This window comes from Phyllobates terribilis, unplaced genomic scaffold (genome assembly GCF_046119375.1).
Source record: "Phyllobates terribilis strain yellow unplaced genomic scaffold, ASM4611937v1 Scaffold_2__4_contigs__length_985480577, whole genome shotgun sequence".
Lineage (NCBI taxonomy): Eukaryota > Metazoa > Chordata > Amphibia > Anura > Dendrobatidae > Phyllobates > Phyllobates terribilis.
Window position 1 is genome coordinate 187,020,620 of NW_027362762.1, and position 22,694 is coordinate 187,043,313.

The 22,694-nt window shown below is 48.2% G+C and overlaps 1 protein-coding gene across 4 annotated transcripts in view; it reads left to right on the forward strand.

The window, feature by feature from the left end:
• The window catches only part of LOC141201390 (retinol dehydrogenase 7-like), a 95,088-nt gene that overhangs the window by 57,409 nt on the left and 14,985 nt on the right, over nt 1–22,694 (forward strand). For all 4 annotated transcript variants that reach the window (XM_073663386.1, XM_073663391.1, XM_073663398.1 and 1 more), the window contains 2 exons: nt 16,121–16,379; nt 17,312–17,475. In XM_073663386.1, coding sequence (XP_073519487.1) covers nt 16,121–16,379; nt 17,312–17,475 — 423 coding nt within the window. The remainder of the gene's footprint in view (nt 1–16,120; nt 16,380–17,311; nt 17,476–22,694) is intronic.

The following is a 22,694-nucleotide window of genomic DNA, read 5'->3' on the forward strand; positions in this document are numbered from 1 at the left end:
TATACCACTCTGACCTCCACGTCTCTTCTGAGGGGCATTAAAAACATCTTGTTATACCACTCTGACCTCCACGTCTCTCCTGAGGGGCATTAAAACCATCTTGTTATACCACTCTGACCTTCACGTCTCTTCTGAGGGGCATTAAAAGCGTCTTGTTATACCACACTGACCTCCTTGTCTCTTGTAAGGGGCATTAAAACCGTCTTGTTATACCACTCTGACCTCCACGTCTCTTCTGAGGGGCATTAAAAGCATTTTGTTATACCACTCTGACCTCCACGTCTCTTGTAAGGGGCATTAAAAGCATCTTGTTATACCACTCTGACCTCCACATCTCTTCTGAAGGGCATTAAAAGCGTCTTGTTATGCAACTCTGACCTCCACGTCTCTTCTGAGGGGCATTAAAAGCGTCTTGTTAAGCTACTGGGACCTCCACGACTCTTGTAAGGGGCATTGCATTTCCTCAGAATTTTTGGAAGCTTTTGCTTGGAAGGCATAAGCAAATACTATGGGAGACCCACTCCCCAATAATGGGACTAATGTTTGTAATATGCTGTACTGCATGGCTCTTGTAAGAGGCATTGCAAGTTGCTCCATTCTAATTTTTGGAAGCTTTTGCTTGGAAGGCATAAGCAAATACTATGGGAGACCCACTCCACAATAATGGGACTAATGTTTGTAATATGCTGTACTGCATGGCTCTTGTAAGGGGCATTGCAAGTTGCTCTGTCCTAATTTTTGGAAGCTTTTGCTTGGAAGACATAAGCAAATACTAAGGGAGACCCACTCCCCAATAATGGGACTAATGTTTGTAATATGCTGTACTGAATGGCTCTTGTAAGGGGCATTGCAAGTTGCTCCATTCTAATTTTTGGAAGCTTTTGCTTGGAAGGCATAAGCAAATACTATGGGAGACCCACTCCACAATAATGGGACTAATGTTTGTAATATGCTGTACTGCATGGCTCTTGTAAGGGGCATTGCAAGTTGCTCTGTCCTAATTTTTGGAAGCTTTTGCTTGAAAGACATAAGCAAATACTATGGGAGACCCACTCCCCAATAATGGGACTAATGTTTGTAATATGCTCTACTGCATGGCTCTTGTAAGAGGTATTGCAAGTTGCTCCGTCCTAATTTTTGGAAGCTTTTGCTTGGAAGGCATAAGCAAATACTATGGGAGACCCACTCCCCAATAATGGGACTTATGTTTGTAATATGCTGTACTGCATGGCTCTTGTAAGGGGCATTGCAAGTTGCTCCATCCTAATTTTTGGAAGCTTTTGCTTGGAAGGCATAAGCAAATACTATGGGAGACCCACTCCCCAATAATGGGACTAATGTTTGTAATATGCTGTACTGCATGGCTCTTCTAAGGGGCATTAAAACCGTCTTGTTAAGCTACTGTGACCTCAACGTCTATTCCACGGGGCATTGATATTGTTTTTTTATTCCACTGTAACTTCCACCACTCTTCCAAGGGGAATTAAAACCGTCTTGTTAAACCACTCTGAATTCCACAGCTCTTCCAAAGGGCATTAAAAACGTCTTGTTAAGCTACTGTGACCTCCACGTCTCTTCCACGGGGCATTGATATTGTCCTTTTATTCCACTGCGACCTCCACCACTCTTACATGGGGCATTAAAAGCGTCTTGTTAAGCTACTGGCACCTCCACGACTCTTGTAAGGGGCATTGCATTTCCTCATAATTTTTGGAAGCTTTTGCTTGGAAGGCATAAGCAAATACTATGGGAGACCCACTCCCCAATAATGGGACTAATGTTTGTAATATGCTGTACTGCATGGCTCTTGTAAGAGGCATTGCAAGTTGCTCCATCCTAATTTTTGGAAGCTTTTGCTGGGAAGGCATAAGCAAACACTATGGGAGACCCACTCCCCAATAATGGGACTTATGTTTGTAATATGCTGTACTGAATGGCTCTTGTAAGGGGCATTGCAAGTTGCTCCATCCTAATTTTTGGAAGCTTTTGCTTGGAAGGCATAAGCAAATACTATGGGAGACCCACTCCCCAATAATGGGACTGATGTTTGTAATATGCTGTACTGCATGGCTCTTGTAAGAGGCATTGCAAGTTGCTCCGTCCTAATTTTTGGAAGCTTTTGCTTGGAAGGCATAAGCAAATACTATGGGAGACACACTCCCCAATAATGGGACTAATGTTTGTAATATGCTGTACTGCATGGCTCTTGTAAGGGGCATTGCAAGTTGCTCTGTCCTAATTTTTGGAAGCTTTTGCTTGGAAGACATAAGCAAATACTATGGGAGACCCACTCCCCAATAATGGGACTAATGTTTGTAATATGCTGTACTGAATGGCTCTTGTAAGGGGCATTGCAAGTTGCTCCATCCTAATTTTTGGAAGCTTTTGCATGGAAGGCATAAGCAAATACTATGGGAGACCCACTCCCCAATAATGGGACTAATGTTTGTAATATGCTGTACTGCATGGCTCTTCTAAGGGGCATTAAAACCGTCTTGTTAAGCTTCTGTGACCTCAACGTCTATTCCACGGGGCATTGATATTGTCTTTTTATTCCACTGTAACTTCCACCACTCTTCCAAGGGGAATTAAAACCGTCTTGTTAAACCACTCTGAACTCCACAGCTCTTCCAAGGGGCATTAAAACCGTCTTGTTAAACTACTGTGACCTCCACGTCTCTTCCACGGGGCATTGATATTGTCCTTTTATTCCACTGCGACCTCCACCACTCTTACATGGGGCATTAAAAGCGTCTTGTTAAGCTACTGTGACCTCCACTTCTCTTCAAAGGGGCATTAAAAGCGTCTTCTTAAGCCACTCTGAACTCCTCAGCTCTTCCAAGGGGCATTGAAATGTTGTTTTTAATTACCTTACCTCTAATCTCCACGACTTTTCCAACGGGCATTGCATTTCCTCCTAATTTTAGTCAGCTTTTGCTTTTCAATGCAAAGGTGAAAACTAAGGGAGACACACTCCCCAATAATGGGTAGAAAGTTTTTAGTACGCTGTAATCCACGTCTGTTTCAAAGGGCATTGCAGTTCCTCATAATTTTTGGAAAGCCTTCATTTCACTGCTTAGGCCAACAGTGCACAGGAGACCCAGTTGCTATAAATGGAAAAAAAAAAAAGGTTTAGTTAAGGCCCTCTATCCTCCATGTCATTTCCAAGGGGCATTGGAGTGCCTCAAAATTTTTGGTAGGCATTGCACTCACTGTATGCCCTATAACTGTGTAGCCGAACCGCTCCTTTTGTTACAGAAGCATATCCTACAAGACATATGTGGTTGACTGGCCTGATATTGATGTGAATGGTCCCTGTTCCTCCTGCTCTTTCTCCTTTGCCACTACCTCATCCACCATTTATCACCTGAAGCTTTGTTTTAACGGTAGCCATAGAACTGGGATAGTAGCAGGAAAACATCCAGCAATCCTTGGAGGAGGTAGGATATGCGCCAAAACGCTGACCCCCCAGGCGGCTGGGGACCGTGTGTGGACACCCGGCCGCAGGGCGGCTGGGGACCGAGTGTGGACACCCGGCCGCCCCCTGGCGGCTGGGGACCGTGTGTGGACACCCGGCCACGAGGCGGCTGGGGACCGAGTGTGGACACCCTGCCACCCTCTGGCGGCTGGGGACCGAGCGTGGACACCCGGCCGCCAGGCGGCTGGGAACTGAGCATGGATAAAAGGGCCGCCGACGCAGCCATGACATAGTGGCCGGCGTCTGCCTCCACATGCCTAACAGGCCCAATTTCAAGTGCAAGTAAGCTAGCAGTATGGTATTGCAGCCTGGGGGTGGGTGGGTGGCAGGTTGCACACTTACGCTTGCATTCCAACAAAACAAAGCAGATGCTAACTTCTATCATCATCATGCTCCTCACCTTGGCACAAACAACTCCCCTGATGGAGAAGCCAGAGCCCACCAAAGGTGTCTGGTTCTCTGGTGGGCTCGTCCAATCCTGCCCTAAAGTAGGCTGGGCTAAGAAAAGTCTGTGTGGATGTTCCGCGGAGAAATCGGGGAGGCTGGGGACCGTTTATGGACACCTGGCTGCCCCCAGGCGGCTGGGGACCGTGTGTGGACACCCGGCCGCGGGGCAGCTGGGGACCGAGTGTGGACACCCGGCCGCCGGGCGGCTGGGGACTGAGTATGGATACCTTGCTCCCGAAGCAGCCATGAGGTAGTGGCCAGCTTCGGCCTCCTCAAAACTAAAAGGCCCCATTTCAAGTGCAAGCTAGCAGTATGGTATTGCAGCCTGGGGGTGGGTGGGTGGCAGGTTGCACACTTACGCTTGCATTCCAACAAAACAAAGCAGATGCTAACTTCTATCATCATCATGCTCTTCACCTTGGCACAAACAACTCCCATTATGGAGAAGCCAGGGCCCACCGGAGGAGTCTGGTTCTCTGGTGGGCTCGTCCAATGCTGCCCTAAAGTAGGCCGGGCTAAGAAAAGTCTGTGTGGATGTTCCGCGGGGAAATCGGGGCGGCTAGGGACCGTTTATGGACACCCGGCCGCCCCCAGGCGGCTGGGGACTGTGTGTGGACACCCGGCCGCGGGGCTGCTGGGGACCGAGTGTGGACACCCGGCCGCCCCCTGGTGGCTGGGGACCGGGCATGGACACTCGGCCGCCAGGAGACTGGGGACTGAGTATGGATACCTCGCTGTCGAAGCAGCCATGAGGTAGTGGCCAGCTTTGGCCTCCTCCAAACTAAAAGGCCCCATTTCAAACGCAAACTAGCAGTATGGTATTGCAGCCTGGGGGTGGGTGGGTGGTTGGCTGCATATTTGCGCTTGCATTGCAAGGAATGGGCGAGGTACAATTGAACACTGCCCTGGGACAAGGACTTGCACGGGGATAATTGCAAGTCTGCATCTTCTGATGCGGCAAGGATCACTTATGATGGGCACACTTTTAGGCAGTGACCTGGGAGTCAGAGATGCTTCCAGGGGTCTTCCCCATGCTGTCCCCATGTCTTTTCAGCACTGTATGCATGTGTCACACAGCACATGGCCAGATAAGGTTGTAAAATGTTAAAATGACATTTCCCGGTGAATGCATTTGTCACAGTTGAAAGCAATACAAAAGTGCAAAAATGCATAAAAAATGCTACTTGTGAACATAGCCCAAGGTGTGGAGGAGTATTTTTGTTTTTGGTTATTTATTTTACCTTATACACAAGTCTTTACCGTGGAAAAGAAATTCCTTAACATATTTCCCAGGAAAAAAGTTTCACTTTGGTTTTTGAACGTTTTATTATGAGCCTGTAAAAGTGGCTTAATACCTCTGAACACGTTGTTGACAACAGTGACCTGGGGGTCAGAAATGCTTCCTGGGGCAATCCCCATGCTGTCCCCATGTCATTTGAGCACTGTCACTATCGTTTTGGGTACTTTTTAGGCTTTCTACAGACTGCCGGGGGTGCCGCCGCAAAAATGCTCGGGTCTCCCATAGTCTAACATTGGGCTTGTTGCTTGGGTCGAGCACCCGAGTATCATGGCGAGCTCGGGCCGAGCTTCGAGCACCCGAGCATTTTAGTGCTCGCTCAACACTACATGACACCCCTCATCCCCAATCCGGGTATGTATGGCAACCCTCATCCCCAATCCTGGTACGCATGGCACCCCTCATCCCCAATCCTGTTATGCATGGCACCCCTTATCCCCAATCCTGGAATGCATGGCTCCCTCATCCCCAATCCTGGTATGCTTGGCTCTTTCATCCCCAATCCTGGTATGTATGGCACCCCTCATCCCTATCCTGGTATGCATGGCCCCTCATCCGAATCCTGGTATGCATGGCCCCCCACATCCCTATTCTGGTATTCATGGCCCCCTCATCCCCAATCCTGGAATGCATGGCTCCCTCATCCCCAATCCTGGTATGCATGGCACCCCTCAACTCCAATCATGGTATGCATGGCCCCCTCATCCCCATTCCTGGTATGCATGGCTCTCCTCGTCCCCAATCCTGGTATGCATGGCTCCCCTCATCCCCAATCCTTGTATGCATGACACCCCTCATCTCCAATCTTGGTATGCATGGCACCCCTCATCCCCAATCCTGGTATGCATGGCACCCCTCATCCCCAATCCTGGTATGCATGGCACCCCTCATCCTCAACCCTGGAATGCATGGTACCCCTCATCCATATCCTGGTAAGCATGTCACTCCATCCCTTATCCTGGTATGCATGGTACCCCTCATCCCTATTCTGGTATACATGGTACCCCTCATCCCTATTCTGGTATGCATGGCACCCCTCACATGCCAATCCTGGTATGCATGGTCCCCTCACCCCCAATCCTGGTATGCATGGTCTCCTCACCCTCCAATCCTGGTATGTGTGGTACCCCTCATCCTGGTATGCATGGTCCCCTCACCCCCCCTATCCTGGTATGCATGGTCCCCTCACCCACCATTCCAGGTATGCATGGTCCCCTCACCCCCCAATCCTGGTATGCATGGTCCCCTCACCCCCAATTCTAGCAAGGCACCCCATCCCAATTCTGGTATGTATGGTACCCAATCCCTCATCCTGGTATGCATGGCACCACTCATCCCCCAATCCTGGTATGCATAGCACCCTATCCCTCATCCTGGTTTGTATGGTACCCCTCATCCCTATCCTGGTATGCATGGCACCCCTCATCCTGGTATGCATGGCACCCCATCCCTCATCCTGGTATGCATGGTACCCCTCATCCCTATTCTGGTATGTATGGCACCCCTCATCCCCCAATCCTAGTATGTATGGCCTCCTCATCCCTCAATCCTGGTATGCATGGCCCCCAATCCATCATCGTAGTATGCATGGCACTCCTCATCCATATCCTGGTATGCATGGCACTCCATCCCTTATCCTGGTATGCATGGCACCCTATCCTTCATCCTAGTATGCATGGTACCCCTCATCCCTATTCTGGTATGCATGGCACCCCTCACACCCCAATCCTGGTATGCATGGTCCCCTCACCCCCCAATCCTGGCAATGAACCCCATCCCTCATCCTGGTATGTATGGTACCGCTCATCCCTATCCTGGTATGTATGGTACCTTCATCTTGGTATGCATGGTATCACTCATCCCTATTTGGTATGTATGGCACCCCTCATCCCCCAATCCTGGTATGCATGGTCCCCTCACCTCTCAATCCTGGTATGCATGATCCCCTCACCCCACAATCCTGGTATGCATGGTCCCCTCACCCCCCAATCCTGGTATGCATGATCCCCTCACCCCACAATCCTGGTATGCATGGTCCCCTCACCCCCTAATCCTGGTATGTGTGGTACCCCTCCATCCTGGTATGCATGGTCCCCTCACCCCCCAATCCTGGTATGCATGGTCCCCTCACCCCTGAATCCTGGTATGCATGGTCCCCTCACCCCCCAATTCTGGCAAGGCACCCCATCCCAATTCTGGTATGTATGGTACCCAATCCCTCATCCTGGTATGCATGGCACCACTCATCCCCCAATCCTGGTATGCATAGCACCCTATCCCTCATCCTGGTTTGTATGGTACCCCTCATCCCTATCCTGGTATGCATGGCACCCCTCATCCTGGTATGCATGGCACCCCATCCCTCATCCTGGTATGCATGGTACCCCTCATCCCTATTCTGGTATGTATGGCACCCCTCATCCCCCAATCCTAGTATGTATGGCCTCCTCATCCCTCAATCCTGGTATGCATGGCCCCCAATCCATCATCATAGTATGCATGGCACCCCTCATCCATATCCTGGTATGCATAGCACTCCATCCCTTATCCTGGTATGCATGGCACCCTATCCTTCATCCTAGTATGCATGGTACCCCTCATCCCTATTCTGGTATGCATGGCACCCCTCACACCCCAATCCTGGTATGCATGGTCCCCTCACCCCCCAATCCTGGCAATGCACCCCATCCCTCATCCTGGTATGTATGGTACCCCTCATCCCTATCCTGGTATGTATGGTACCCTCATCTTGGTATGCATGGTATCACTCATCCCTATTTGGTATGTATGGCACCCCTCATCCCCCAATCCTGGTATGCATGGTCCCCTCACCTCTCAATTCTGGTATGCATGATCCCCTCACGCCACAATCCTGGTATGCATGGTCCCCTCACCCCCCAATTCTGGTATGCATGATCCCCTCACGCCACAATCCTGGTATGCATGGTCCCCTCACCCCCTAATCCTGGTATGTGTGGTACCCCTCCATCCTGGTATGCATGGTCCCCTCAGCCCCCAATCCTGGTATGCATGGTCCCCTCGCCCCCCAATCCTGGTAAGTGTAGCCCCCTCACCCCCCCAATCCTGGTATGTATGGCACCCCTAATCCCTTTCACGCTGCACACACATACAAAAAACTAAACACTTATACTCACCTTTCTTCCCTGTGCTCCAGCGCTGTTGTGTCCTGTCGTGCTGGAGGCCGGGGGAGGAGTGTGGCACCGGAGTACGCGCGTGCCCATACCGCGCTGTCCGGCAACATTTTGCTGAAGAAACACTGCAAATATGTCTACAGTAAAATGGCTCTGGATAGCTCTATGCGCATGCGCCGATTCCGACGCCTCACTCCTGCCCCGGTCTCCGGCGAAGAGAGGCGCCACGGCAACGCTCCTCCAGGTCAGGTAAGTATTTAAGTATGGCGCCGGAGATCGCGGTGTGCGCTCAGTGTCTACACATACCGTGATCTCCGGTGCCATACAAACTCCTCTTACCTCTATAACGGCTTCATGCTTGCTTATGTCTGGAGCCAGACTGCATAGGCGTGTCGCGCTTGCGCAGTTTATAAAGGATTCAGACAGAGACACGCATCCCCATATATTATAGATAGATAGAATCGGCCAAGTGTCCCTCTGTCTGAAGCCTCTATAGACTGCGCATGCGCGACACGCAGTCTGGCTCCAGATAGAAGCAGGCATGGAGCCGTTACAGGTAAGAGGAGTGTATGGCACCGGAGATCGCGGTATGGGTAGACACTGAACGGGCCTTCTGGCCGGAGGACGGGGGCTGAGTGAAAGCGTCGGAATCGGCGCATGCACATAGCGCTATCCAGCGCCATTTTACTGAAGACACATTTACAGTGTGTCATCAGCAAAATGGTGCTGGACAGCGGGGTATGGGCACGCGCGTACTCCGGTGCCACACTCCTCCACCGGCCACGAGCAGAACAGGACACAGCAGCTCTGGAGCACAGGGAAGAAAGGTGAGTATAAGTGTTTATTGTTTTGTATGTGTGTGCAGCGTGAAAGGGATTAGGGGTGCCATACATACCAGAATTGGGAATGAAGGGGCCACACATACCAGGATTGGGGGATGAGGGGGCCACACATACCAGGATTGGGGGATGAGGGGGCCACACATACCAGGATTGGGGGATGAGGGGGCCACACATACCAGGATTGGGGGATGAGGGGTACCATACATACAAGGAATAAGGCATGAGGGGTGCCATGCATACCAGGATTGGGGGGTGAGGGGGCCACACATACCAGGATTGGGAGATGAGAGGTGCCATACATACGAGGATTGGGGGGATGAGTGGACCATGCATACCAGGATTGGGGATGAGGGGACCATGCATACCAGGATTGGGGGATGAGGGGACCATGTATACCAGGATTGAGGGATGAGGGGTGCCACTCATGCCAGATTTAGGGGGATGAGGGGACCATGCATACCAGGATTGGGGGATGAGGGGTACCATACATACCAGGATTGGGGGGTAAGGGGACCATGCATACCAGGATTGGGCGATGAGGGGACCAGGCATACCAGGATTGGGGGATGAGGGGTACCATACATACCAGGATTGGGGGATTAGGGGTACCATGCATACCAGGATTGCGGGGATGTCGGGCACCATGCATACCAGGATTGGGGGATGAGGGGACCAGGCATACCAGGATTGGGGGGTGAGGAGGGCCATGTATACCAGGATTGGGGGATGAGGGGTACCATACATACTAGGATTGGGGGTGAGGGGAACACACATACCAGGATTGGGGGATGAGGGGGGCCATGCATACCAGCATTGGGGATGAGGGGACCATGCATACCAGGATTGGGGGTGAAGGAACCATGCATACCAGGATTGGGGGTGAGGGTACCATGCATACCAGGATTGGGGTATGAGAGGTACCACGCATACCAGGATTGGGGGATGAGGGGTACCACGCATACCAGGATTGGGGAATTAGGGGTACCATGCATACCAGGATTGGGTGATGAGGGGCACCATGCATACCAGGATTGGGGGATGAGGGGTACCATGCATACCAGGATTGGGGGATGAGGAGTGCCATGCATACTAGGATAGGGATGAGAGGGGCATACATACCAGGATTGGGGATGAGAAAGCCATGCATACCAGGATGAGGGATTGGGTACCATATGTACCAGGATGGAGGGTGCCATGCATACCAGGTTTGAGGGATGAGGGGTGCCATACATACCAGGATTGGGATGAGGGGTGCCATGTATATCAAATTTGGGATGAGGGGTGCCATGCATACCAGGATGAGAGATGGGGTGCCATGCATACCAGGATTGGGATGAGGTGTGTCATGTATACCAGATTTGAAATGAGGGGTGCCATGCATACCTTGATTGGGTATGGGGGGTGCCATGCATGCCAGGATTGGGGATTATGGGTAAAATGCATACCAGGATTGGGGGAAGAGGGGTGCCATGCATACCAGGATTGAGGGGTGAGGGCTACCATGCATACCAGGGGTGAAGGGTACCATGCATACCAGGATTGGGGGATGAGGGGTACCATGCATACAAGGATAGGGATCTGAGGGTGCCATGCACACCAGGATTCGGATGAGAGGCCATGCATACCAGGATAGGGATGAGGGGTACCATGTATACCAGGATAGGGATGAGGGGTGCCATGTGTACCAGGATTGGGGGTGAGGGTTGCCATGTGTACCAGGATTGAGGGTGAGGGGTGCCATGCGTACCAGGATTGAGGGTGAGGGGTGCCATGCGTACCAGGATTGGAGGTGAGGGGTGCCATGCATACCAGGATAGGGATGAGGCGTGCCATGCATACCAGGATAGGGATGAGGGCAGCACATAACAGGATGGGGGAACAGGATTGGGGAGCACAAATACCAGGATGGGGGCAGCACATACCAGCATGGGAGACCATATACCAATTAAAAATGCTTGCCACCCGGGCGTAGAACGGGCTCAATGGCTAGTATATACAGTACAGACCAAAAGTTTGGACACACCTTCTCATTTAAAGATTTTTCTGTATTTTCATGACTTTGAAAATTGTACATTCACACTGAAGGCATCAAAACTATGAATTAACACATGTGGAATTATATACTTAACAAAAAAGTGTGAAACAACTGAAAAGATGTCTTATATTTTAGATTCTTCAAAGTAGCCACCTTTTGCTTTGATGACTGCTTTGCACACTCTTGGCATTCTCTTGATGAGCTTCAAGAGGTAGTCACCAGAAATAGTTTTCACTTCACAGGTGTGCCCTGTCAGGTTTAATAAGTGGGATTTCTTGCCTTATAAATGGGGTTGGGACCATCAGTTGTGTTGTGCAGAAGTCAGGTGGATACACAGCTGATAGTCCTACTGAATAGACTGTTAGAATTTGTATTATGGCAAGAAAAAAGCAGCTAAGTAAAAAAAAACGAGTAGCCATCATTACTTTAAGAAATGAAGGTCAGTCAGTTTGAAAAATTGGGAAAACTTTGAAAGTGTCCCCAAGTGCAGTTGCGAAAACCATCAAGCGCTACAAAGAAACTGGCTCACATGAGGACCGCCCCAGGAAAGGAAGACCAAGATTCACCTCTGCTTCTGGGGATAAGTCACCAGCCTCAGAAATCGCAGGTTAACAGCAGCTCAGATTAGAGACCAGGTCAATGCCACACAGAGTTCTAGCAGCAGACACATCTCTACAACAACTTTTAAGAGGAGACTTTGTGTAGCAGGCCTTCATGGTAAAATAGCTGCTAGGAAACCACTGCTAACGACAGGCAACAAGCAGAAGAGACTTGTTTGGTCTAAAGAACACAAGGAATGGACTTTAGACCAGTGGAAATCTGTGCTTTGGTCTGATGAGTCCAAATTTGAGATCTTTGGTTCCAACCACCGTGTCTTTGTGCGACGCAGAAAAGGTGAACGGATGGACTCTAAATGCCTGGTTCCCACCGTGAAGCATGGAGGAGGAGGTGTGATGGTGTGGGGGTGCTTTGCTGGTGACACTGTTGGGGATTTATTCAAAATTGAAGGCATACTGAAGCAGCATGGCTACCACAGCATCTTGCAGCGGCATGCTATTCCATCCGGTTTGTGTTTAGTTGGACCATCATTTATTTTTCAACAGGACAATGACCCCAAACACACCTCCAGGCTGTGTAAGGGCTATTTGACCAAGGAGGGGAGTGATGGGGTGCTTCACCAGATGACCTGGCCTCCACAGTTACCAGACCTGAACCCAATCGAGATGGTTTGGGGTGAGCTGGACCGCAGAGTGAAGGCAAAAGGGCCAACAAGTGCTAAGCATCTCTGGGAACTCCTTCAAGATTATTGGAAGACCATTTCCGGTGACTACCTCTTGAAGCTCATCAAGAGAATGCCAAGAGTGTGCAAAGCAGTCATCAGAGCAAAAGGTGGCTACTTTGAAGAACCTAGAATATAAGACATATTTTCAGTTGTTTCACACTTTTTTGTTAAGTATATAATTCCACATGTGTTAGTTCATAGTTTTGATGCCTTCAGTGTGAATGTACAATTTTCATAGTCATGAAAATACAGAAAAATCTTTAAACGAGAGGTGTGTCCAACCTTTTGGTCTGTACTGTATATACAGTGCCTACAAGTAGTATTCAACCCCCTGCAGATTTAGCTGGTTGACACATGCGGAATTAACTTGGCATTGTGACATTTGTACTGTAGATCAGCCTGGAAGTGGGAAATGCACTGCAGCAAATTTTGTTGTTTTTTTTTTTTTTAAAACGTTAAAAGTTAATTCAGAGTGTCATTTATTATTCAACCCCTCAAACCACAAGAATTCTGTTTGGTCCCCCTAAAGTATTAAGAAGTAGTTCAGGCACCAAGAATAATGAGCTTTACATGTGTGGATTAAAGATCTCTTTTGCCAGCCTTTTCTGACTATTTAAGACCCTCCCCAAACTTGTGAACAGCACTCAGACATGGTCAACATGGGAAAGACAAAGGAGCATTCCAAGGCCATCAGAGACAAGATCGTGGAGGGTCACAAGGCTGGCAAGGGGTACAAAACCCTTTCCAAGGAGTTGGGCCTACCTGTCTCCACTGTTGGGAGCATCATCCGTAAGTGGAAGGCTTATGGAACTACTGTTAGCCTTCCACGGCCTGGACAGCCTTTGAAAGTGTCCTCCCGTGCCGAGGCCAGGCTTGTCCGAAGAGTCAAGGCTAACCCAAGGACAACAAGGAAGGAGCTCCGGGAAGATCTCATGGCAGTGGGGACATTGGTTTCAGTCAATACCATAAGTAAAGTACTCCACCGCAATGGTCTCCGTTCCAGACGAGCCCGTAAGGTACCTTTACTTTCAAAGCGTCATGTCAAGGCTCATCTACAGTTTGCTCATGATCACTTGGAGGACTCTGAGACAGACTGGTCCAAGGTTCTATGGTCTGATGAGACCAAGATCGAGATCTTTGGTGCCAACCACACACGTGACGTTTGGAGACTGGATGGCACTGCATACGACCCCAAGAATACCATCCCTACAGTCAAGCATGGTGGTGGCAGCATCATGCTGTGGGGCTGTTTCTCAGCCAAGGGGCCTGGCCATCTGGTCCGCATCCATGGGAAGATGGATAGCACGGCCTACCTGGAGATTTTGGCCAAGAACCTCCGCTCCTCCATCAAGGATCTTAAGATGGGTCGTAATTTCATCTTCCAACAAGACAACGACCCAAAGCACACAGCCAAGAAAACCAAGGCATGGTTCAAGAGGAAAAAAGTCAAGGTGTTGGAGTGGCCTAGTCAGTCTCCTGACCTTAATCCAATTGAAAACTTGTGGAAGGAGCTCAAGAATAAAGTCCACATGAGACACCCAAAGAACCTAGATAACTTGGAGAAGATCTGCATGGAGGAGTGGGCCAAGATAACTCCACAGACCTGTGCCGGCCTGATCAGGTCTTATAAAAGACGATTATTAGCTGTAATTGCAAGCAAGGGTTATTCCACAAATATTAAACATAGGGGTTGTATAATAATTGACCCACACTTTTATGTTTAAAATGTAATAAAATTCAACTGAGCAACATAACTTTTTGGTTTGTAAGATTTATGCTTCTGTTCATTAGGCTGTGTGCCCACGTAGCGTTTTTCAAGCGTTTATGCTGCGGAATTTCCGCAGCAGAAACGCTTGTAAAACGCTAGGTAATCCGCACCCCATGGTCCCCAAGGGGATTCCGCATGTTCTATGCACATGCTGCGGATTTTTCCGCAGCGTTTATGCTGCGTACAAAAATCCGCAGCATGTCATTTAATTTTGCGGAAGTGCAGCGGAACTCCCGCCATTGACTTGCATTGAGACGCACAGAAACCGCGACTGTACATTTGTACAAGCGGCTTCTATGCGTTTCTATGTGCGGATGGTACCCAGTTCAGGAGGAGAGGAGACTCTCATCCAGACCTGGGTACCATTGTACCTGTAAAAAAAGAATAAAATAACAAATAAAGTTTATACTCACCTGTCTGGCGTCTTCTCTCTGAATGCCAGCAGCGCTGAAGGACCTTCGGTGACGTCACAGTCATGTGACCGCAGGCCCTACACCGCTCTGTCTCGCGATATGCCGGCAGCCGGGAACCAGCCAGGAAGTAGCGCTGCAGCCACGCCGGGGTCTCGGGGGTGAGTATAGCTTTATTTGTTTTAATTTTTACGGTTCACACTGTATAAATCCATGCTGTTTGCATGGATTTATACAGTGTGACCTAGTTGTCAAGCACTTTCCAAGTGATGCTATCGCCTGGAAAGTGCTTGTCAATCCGCATGTGGATCCGCATGTATTCTGCAGGAAAAACGCATGCACAATCTGCATGCGTTTTTTTCTGCCAGGGAGATGAAGAAATGCTGCAGAAATTTTCTGCTTCATTTCTGCATCGTGGGCACATAGCCTAAAACCTACTCTCGTTTGCAGTTTGAAGGCTCTAACTTATTTGCATCTTATCAAACCAGCTAAATCTGCAGGGGGTTGAATACTACTTGTAGGCACTGTATGTGTGTGTGTGTTTTTTATCTTGTGGGACCAGTGATTAGGCATCTATCACCTGTATGGTGAATAGACAATACATTTTGACAGTGGGAACACTCCTTTGACTGCTTAACTTAGCACCATGTGATAAAAGTAAAGCTGCATTTTAAATGCTCATTTGTCCTGCAGTAACAGTTGATCATGAGGTCTCTAAGTAAGGATCACCCTGAGTAGTGTTGGCAGGAAAACTTAAGGGTATGTTCACACAACGTACTTTTCAGCCAGATTCTGCTGTGGAAGCCGCCAGAAAATGATCAAAAGAATGAAAATATGCATTCATGTGGCCCATCGGGAAAATTAATTGCCCATCCCTGCATTAGAGGTAAATTCAGACATGAATTTCTATGTAAAAAAGGACTTGCTGATCACTTGTTCAGACTTTTGAACACCTTTTAACCTTTTCAGGCTTCAAAAAATGCCAATTGGTTAAAAAAAAGTGACCTGACCATTCTTCTGGTGTTTTCCACTTGGAAGAAGCTCTGTACTTTACAATGGAAGTAAATTGGAAAGCTCAAAAGATGCCCATAAGATACACAGCAGTTTTTTTGAGCATTTTGCTTGATAGAAAATGCTAGCAGTTTCTTCAATATTCCTTGGATTGAAAAAAAAACGACTGGAAAACATCAATAAAAAAGATGTCACAGTCATAGTAATAGTAAAAACCCTCAAAAAATGTCAGCGGCCCAAACTGTCAGAAAAACGTTCTATTCCTAGTTTTGGCATACAAACACTGATGCAAAATACTGACATGTGAATGAGGCCTTATGGAGATTTCCATAGCGTTCCTGTTTTAAAAGGACCAAAATGTATATGTAACTCTAACATAAGATATTCTTTGTCTGCAGGACTCTGGGGCATTGTAAACAATGCAGGAATTAGTATTCCAAGTTGTGCTAATGAATGGATGACAAAAAAGGACTTCTTTAAAATCATAAATGTGAACCTATTGGGGGTTGTTGATGTGACCATCCACTTCTTACCCTTGATCCGGAAAGCTCGGGGAAGAGTAGTGAATGTAGCAAGTGTAGCAGGAAGGTTAACTATAAATTCTGGTGGTTACAGCATTTCCAAGCATGGAGTAGAATCATTTTCAGACTCTCTGAGGTTAGTACTATTAACTGTGCCAAACATGTTTCGCTCTCTGCTTTTTATTTTATCTTGAAGCTTTTAAAATCATTTTTTAAATAAATCTGTAATACGTCCGATTATATGAAGCTTTGTTATTTGCCATATCTTCCAGCATCTTTTACTCTCTCGTGTTCAGGCTCTCAGCAGTGCTGTAACTATAAACTTCGGGGCCCCGGGGCAAAACTTCATAGTGGGCCCCCTCAACATTTCAATCACTAGAGGTTGTGCGGAACGTGGTGAAGCCTGCTACGCATTGTTGTATACAGCACACAGGCTTCACCACGTTCCGCAAGACCTTTAATAGATTTTGTTGTTTATGATGCAAGTTTTAGAAGTTAAATATTCAGTGAATATGTTTGGAAAATTAATAAGGTGAATAATTCCAAATATTGCACAATTTTCAAATAACTATATGTTTATTAAATAGCAGGGCTTCTCACAATTTGTCACAGAGATATTTGTGTCTGTTGAGACTGTCTCCTCTCAATAATGCTGAGAGTTTGTTACAGTCAGTGTGCACTGTGCCTGCCTTGCCAACTCTCTGTGATCTCCAGACTAACATATTGTTACAAATCTTGTGCTATGAGACTCTCCAGGCCAGTGCAGGTTTCCATTCGTTGACAGCTGGCAGAGCTCCTGAAAATTATTGAAATGATAGTCTCTCCTGTCCTCCGGTTGACATTGTCTGACAGGAATATAGGAGCTGGGTATTTTATGAGAAATTAAAGTATTAAAATACAATTTTTTACCATCAATTTGGGGCCCCTTGTAATTCTCTCCTTTGTTTGTGCAACCTGTTGGTTAATAAGTAACAGTCATTTTTGCAATGTCTATGATCAGTAAGTTTTGCAAAAAATAAAATAGTTTTGAATAAACAAGTATAATTCCCGTTTCACTCTATTTTACAGACGTGAAATGAAACCTTTTGGGGTGAAGGTATGCATAATTGAACCCAGCTTTTACAATACACAAATTACAAGTAAAGAATTGCATAAAAAATGTGTAAAAGACTGCTGGGACAGCGCATCAGAGGAAGTCAGAAAAAGCTACGGAGTGCAGTTTTATCAACAGAGTAAGTATTTTAAATCAAAGCATTAATGATAGATAGTGAATATATTGCTGTACAAGGCTGTTGCATTCATGTGTCTTTTCACTATATATGTTGTATATGAGAGGCTACGTGGGGCTCATGCTGTAAATGGGAGGCTATGTGGGGAACGTGCTGTATATGGGAGGCTATGTGAGGCTCAGCTTCTCATATACACGCATGAGCCCCACATAGCCTCCCATGTACAGCATGAACCCCACATAGCCTCCCATATACAGTATGGGCCCCACATAGCCTCCCATATACACCACGAGCCCCACATAGTCTCCCATATACAGCATATGTTCATGCTGTGTATAGGAGGTTATCTAGGGCTCATACTGTATATAGGAAGCTATGTGGGGGCTCTTAAGGTATATATGGGGCTGTGTGTAGGCTCATATGGTATATAGGGGGCTGTGTGTTGGCTCATATATTATATGGGGGAGCTGTGTGCGTGCCCAGATGATATATAGGGGGATGTCAGCATACTTAATTCTGGTCAATATTAAGGTATACAATTAATATTAATATAAAATAATTAGAAATAATATGGTAATATTAATATTGAGACTAATTAATTTGGGCCTATTGGTTTGGCCCTCAACAACAGTCACGGTCTTTTATGTGGCCCCTCTGGAAAATTAATTGCCCATCCCTGAATTAGAGGTACGTTCAGACATTGTGAATTTGCTGGTGAAACGATCAGTAACAAATCTGCAAGTGTCTAATCTTGTTGCCGAATTCCCTGCTGACTTTGGCAACTTTCTTTTTTAAAGAAATAAAATATTTATTCTGCTTATTTCTAAGTCTTTGCAGGGTTTCCATCCCAATCTTGGTGCACAGGTCTGACCTACAAGGCTGTGTGCCCACAATGAGTTTTTGTCGCTGTGTATTTTTGCTGCGTCAAAAACGCAGCATCGCACAATTCATGGAAAGAAGATGGGATTTATAGAAATCTCCTGCTCACTGTGCTTTTTTTTTACTCAGTGTAAACTGACTATAAAAATCCACAACATATCAATTTTTTTTGCGGTTACGCTGAGTTTTATGTGCAGATTTTTCATTTAGATTTGCGGAAAAAAAGCAAATGCGTTTTTAGTGCTTTTCCGCTGAAGAAACGAATCAAAAAAGCATGTAATCAGCACATGACTGAATCAAAAAAGTTTTGTCAAAGCCAAATACCAGGAAATATTAAAAACAAAGCAGCTTTGTTTAAAACATAACACACCAACAAGAAGCAGAAAACGCAACACAATAATGGGATAAAATGCAATGTAAAAAAAACGCACTCACACGCAATGAAAAAAATGCAAATTACCTAATTTACATAATAGGTGCAGAAATGGAGCAGAAAATCTGCAGCATCAAAAACTCACCAAAAGCTCATCGTGGGAACGTAGCCCTATGGTGACATCCCATGTGACTTGCATGTCCTTTACAGGAGGTTGGGGTATACCGAGATTGGCAAGGAAACCTTGCTAGGCCCTCGGAAAATAGAAAAAAAAGGGATCATGTTTTTGTATATATAGATTTTTTTTAACTTATATTTTATATATTCTGGACTTTCAGATTCTGCTACAGACATGTGGGTAATCCACATTGGAATTGGCTTTATCTCAGATTTTAATTTCTCCACAATTTATTTACAACAGATTTAGACATGTTGCAGATGAAAAAAATATCCCTTTAAAGTCTCATGCAGATTGCTGCTAAAATCCCTGCTGATTTACAGTCCAAAAATCCAAACAAAATCTGCAGCAAATCTGATGTGTGGACACCGCCTAAGGTTTGTTTTTACTTCCTAATGTGTGTACAATTGCCTCCCTCCACATGACCACAAGGCAGAGGAGAAGCAATGTACCGCATGGGCTGCCATTGATGAAATGCTTTTGACGCGCCCCTGGGCCTGTGTCGCGCTGCGTTGCGCACGCGGGAGCCTACCCGGAGCCGGATCAGTGGAGGGTTGTAGTCTCGTGGCGGTGACCCGGTCCGTGCCCAGGGAGTCAAACTAGACGGCTGTCTATTAGTAGTAATTAGTTGATGACTACGCCACCCGTTGAGTGCAGCCAGGGAGCTGCTGCTGCAGGGCAGACCGCTGAGGCCGGTGGTAGGATTGTGCAGCGTGATAGTATAACCCCCAACGGGAGGGGTATGGCCTCAGGGCAGCCGACGTGGATGATGGGGGTAGCAGGAACCACTCAGAGACGGTACGGTGTAGTTCAGGGTCTTTACTGGTAACAACGATAGACCCTCCCGGAGTACTTGCTAGCAAACGGGGCCTGGTCAGTCTTTGAGCAGATGGGATCTCCCCTGGCCAGGCGTAGTTGTAGGCCTCCCAAACTGACTGTACTCTTCTGGCTACCTTGCTAGAAGCTGATGTAAGTAGCCCACGTCCCTGAGTGTACCGTGTGGTGCTCACCCGTATGGCCGGTGACTCGGGGCCTTCTAATGGCTTCCGCTCCACGATGGCGGTGCTGGTCCCACGCGTGTGACCGTGCCTTCGGGCTTCTGGGCCAGAGGACCTGAAATCCCCTGCCTGTCGGATTCTGCTGCTGGGTAGGAGTTAGTCCCCACAGCCTCGGACTCGGGGTCCGGTAAAGAATCTTCTTAGTCAGGGCGAACTCTACAGCTGCCAGCCCCTGACTCCTTGTAACTCTGCTGTTTTCTATGCTGCTTCTTGTCTCCACTCTCCTTGTCTGACTCACCCTGCCTCAGCCCCGGGTTTATACAGGGGAAGTTCTTCCCCTCCCAAGACTGGGCAGGAGGTGTGGCATGCACAGGATCCCTGACCAAAGGACCTCCCACCTGCTCTCAGACATAACATTACATTACTGTGGAAAACCAGACCCCTGGGGTGCCACATTCCCCCCTAGTGAAATTTAGTACTCCGGGACTAAACACATTTAGAAAAACATAACAAAGTATAACAATAACAATACTATAAGAAAAACACATAAGATGGTTACGGCGTGTCCGCAACCGGATGCAGTCTTTGAAGAAAAGCAAAGGTGTATATTTCACCAACACAGGGAGACGTAACCAGGTAGGGGTCTGTCCTACCCCGAGTCCTTAACAGTCTCTAGTCCATCCTGGGTTACGCTCCAACTATATACAAGGATTCCCGGTAAATCCACCAAGGTTTCCTAAAAACAACTGGAAACACAAAATTATACACAAGCAACAATACACAGATAAACATAAATAAAACTATTTTTACACTTCAAATTCTCCAGCGTGCGGGTAACTGGCCTCTAGTAGCCCTAGTGGACCTACGGAGCTGACTGTCTGGCCCTGAACTACAGGGTGGAGGAGCTGTCAAGGGTAAACTGGGCAGCTGTCTACCGGCTCTTTGTCTCACTAGGGGTACGGCAGGCTCACTATAAGCAGAGGGTTGATTCTCCTGTTCTACTCGTGTGGAGTCTTCTGCCTCCTGGACCGGCTGTTCTTCCAGCTCTACCCGTTGCTCCGTAGGTTCTTGGGATGATGGTTGGAGGAAGGTGAGTACGGGTACCACAACTGCACCATTGACTTGAGTCCAAGACCGAGGGAAGTCCCCGAGCACGGTACTAACCATATCTTCCCTTTCTCCCACGGGTCGATGGTCTTCTTGTTCCTCTTCAGGGTTCCTCAGTTGTTCGGGACACTTCTTCAGGTGGTCCCGGGATACAATGGCTGTGGTTTCCCCTCCGTCTTTACTGATGGTACAGACCTTCGGGTTCTCGTGGCTTGAGGGCAGTACGGTGTACGGGTCCTTCTCCCACTGGTCATCCAACTTGTGGAGCCGTCTTTTCCTCTTCAAGACCTGCTCTCCGGGTACCAGGGGAACAGCGGGAGCATACTGGTTGTAAGTCTTCTCTTGTCTTTCCCTAGCCTGACAGAGACTTCGCTCCACGCTCTCTTGTACTCTCCGGTACTGCTGCTGCCTCTCTGTGTCCCAGTCTGTTTCTGGTGAAGTGTCCTCAGGTGTCAGGACTCCCATTTCCAGGTCAACAGGTAACTTACCAGGTCTCGCCCTCATTAGGTAAGCCGGGGTACAGTTGGTGGAACCTACCGGGATGTGGTTGTATAGGTCCACCAGATCGGGCAACTTCTCAGGCCACAGACTGCGTTCTTCCAGGGGCAATGTTTTTAGAAGATCCATTACCACCTGGTTCATTTTTTCACAAAGTCCATTAGTTTGCGGATGGTAGGGTGTCGTCCTTATCTTCCGGCAGCCATACAGATTGCAGAATTCCTGGAAGACCTCCGCTTCAAAGGCAGGTCCCTGGTCCGTCAGCACTTGGTCCGGGTACCCGTGTGGACGGCAGAAGTGCTGCTGGAAGGCTCTAGCTGCTGTTTGAGCCGTTAAGTCCTTGACGGGGACGACAACCAAGAACCGGGAGTAATGATCCACGATGGTTAACGCGTAGACGTAGCCACTTCTGCTTGGGGTCAGTTTTACATGATCCAAGGCTACCAGTTCCAACGGTTGCCGGGTGACGATGGACTGCAGGGGAGTCTTCTGGCTGGCCCGGTCCTTCCTTCTCAGATTGCACGGGCCACAGTCTCTGCACCACTTCTCGATGGTTCCCCTCATGCCTACCCAGTGGAACCGCTCGCGCAGCAGGAACTCCAGCTTTTTCCACCCGAAGTGTCCAGCTCCGTCGTGGTATGCCTCCATCACCATGGCTGCGTCTCTTCGTGGCACCACTACTTGCCAGAGTAGTTCATGCGTCCGGGAGTTGACCATTCTGCGGCACAACTTCCCCTTGTAAAGGAATAGTCGACTCTTCTCCGCCCATAGTTGTTTGGCTTCCTCCGGAGCGTCTGGTTCAAGGCGAGCCTCCGGCCGAGTCAGCATCTCCTTCACCAGTCGGACGGCAGGGTCGCTGTCTTGCGTTTCCGCCCAGTTGTAGTGGGGTAAGGGGTTCAACGTAGCAGCCTGCTTACCCCTTACCCGGTGGGAATACTGGATAGTCCCATGACGGTGGAACGCAGGGAGTTCAACTTCTTCCAGTCCCTCCGGATCTTCTCCTTCGTCCGGCAGGTTGGGCATCCTGGACAGGGCGTCCGCGTTGGTATTGGAGCGTCCTGCCCGGTATTTAATTGTGAACTCGTAGTTGGACAGACGGGCCATCCACCTCTGCTCCAGGGCACCGAGTCTTGCCGTGTCCAGGTGTGTCAGTGGGTTGTTATCCGTGTACACGGTGAACCGGGAAGAA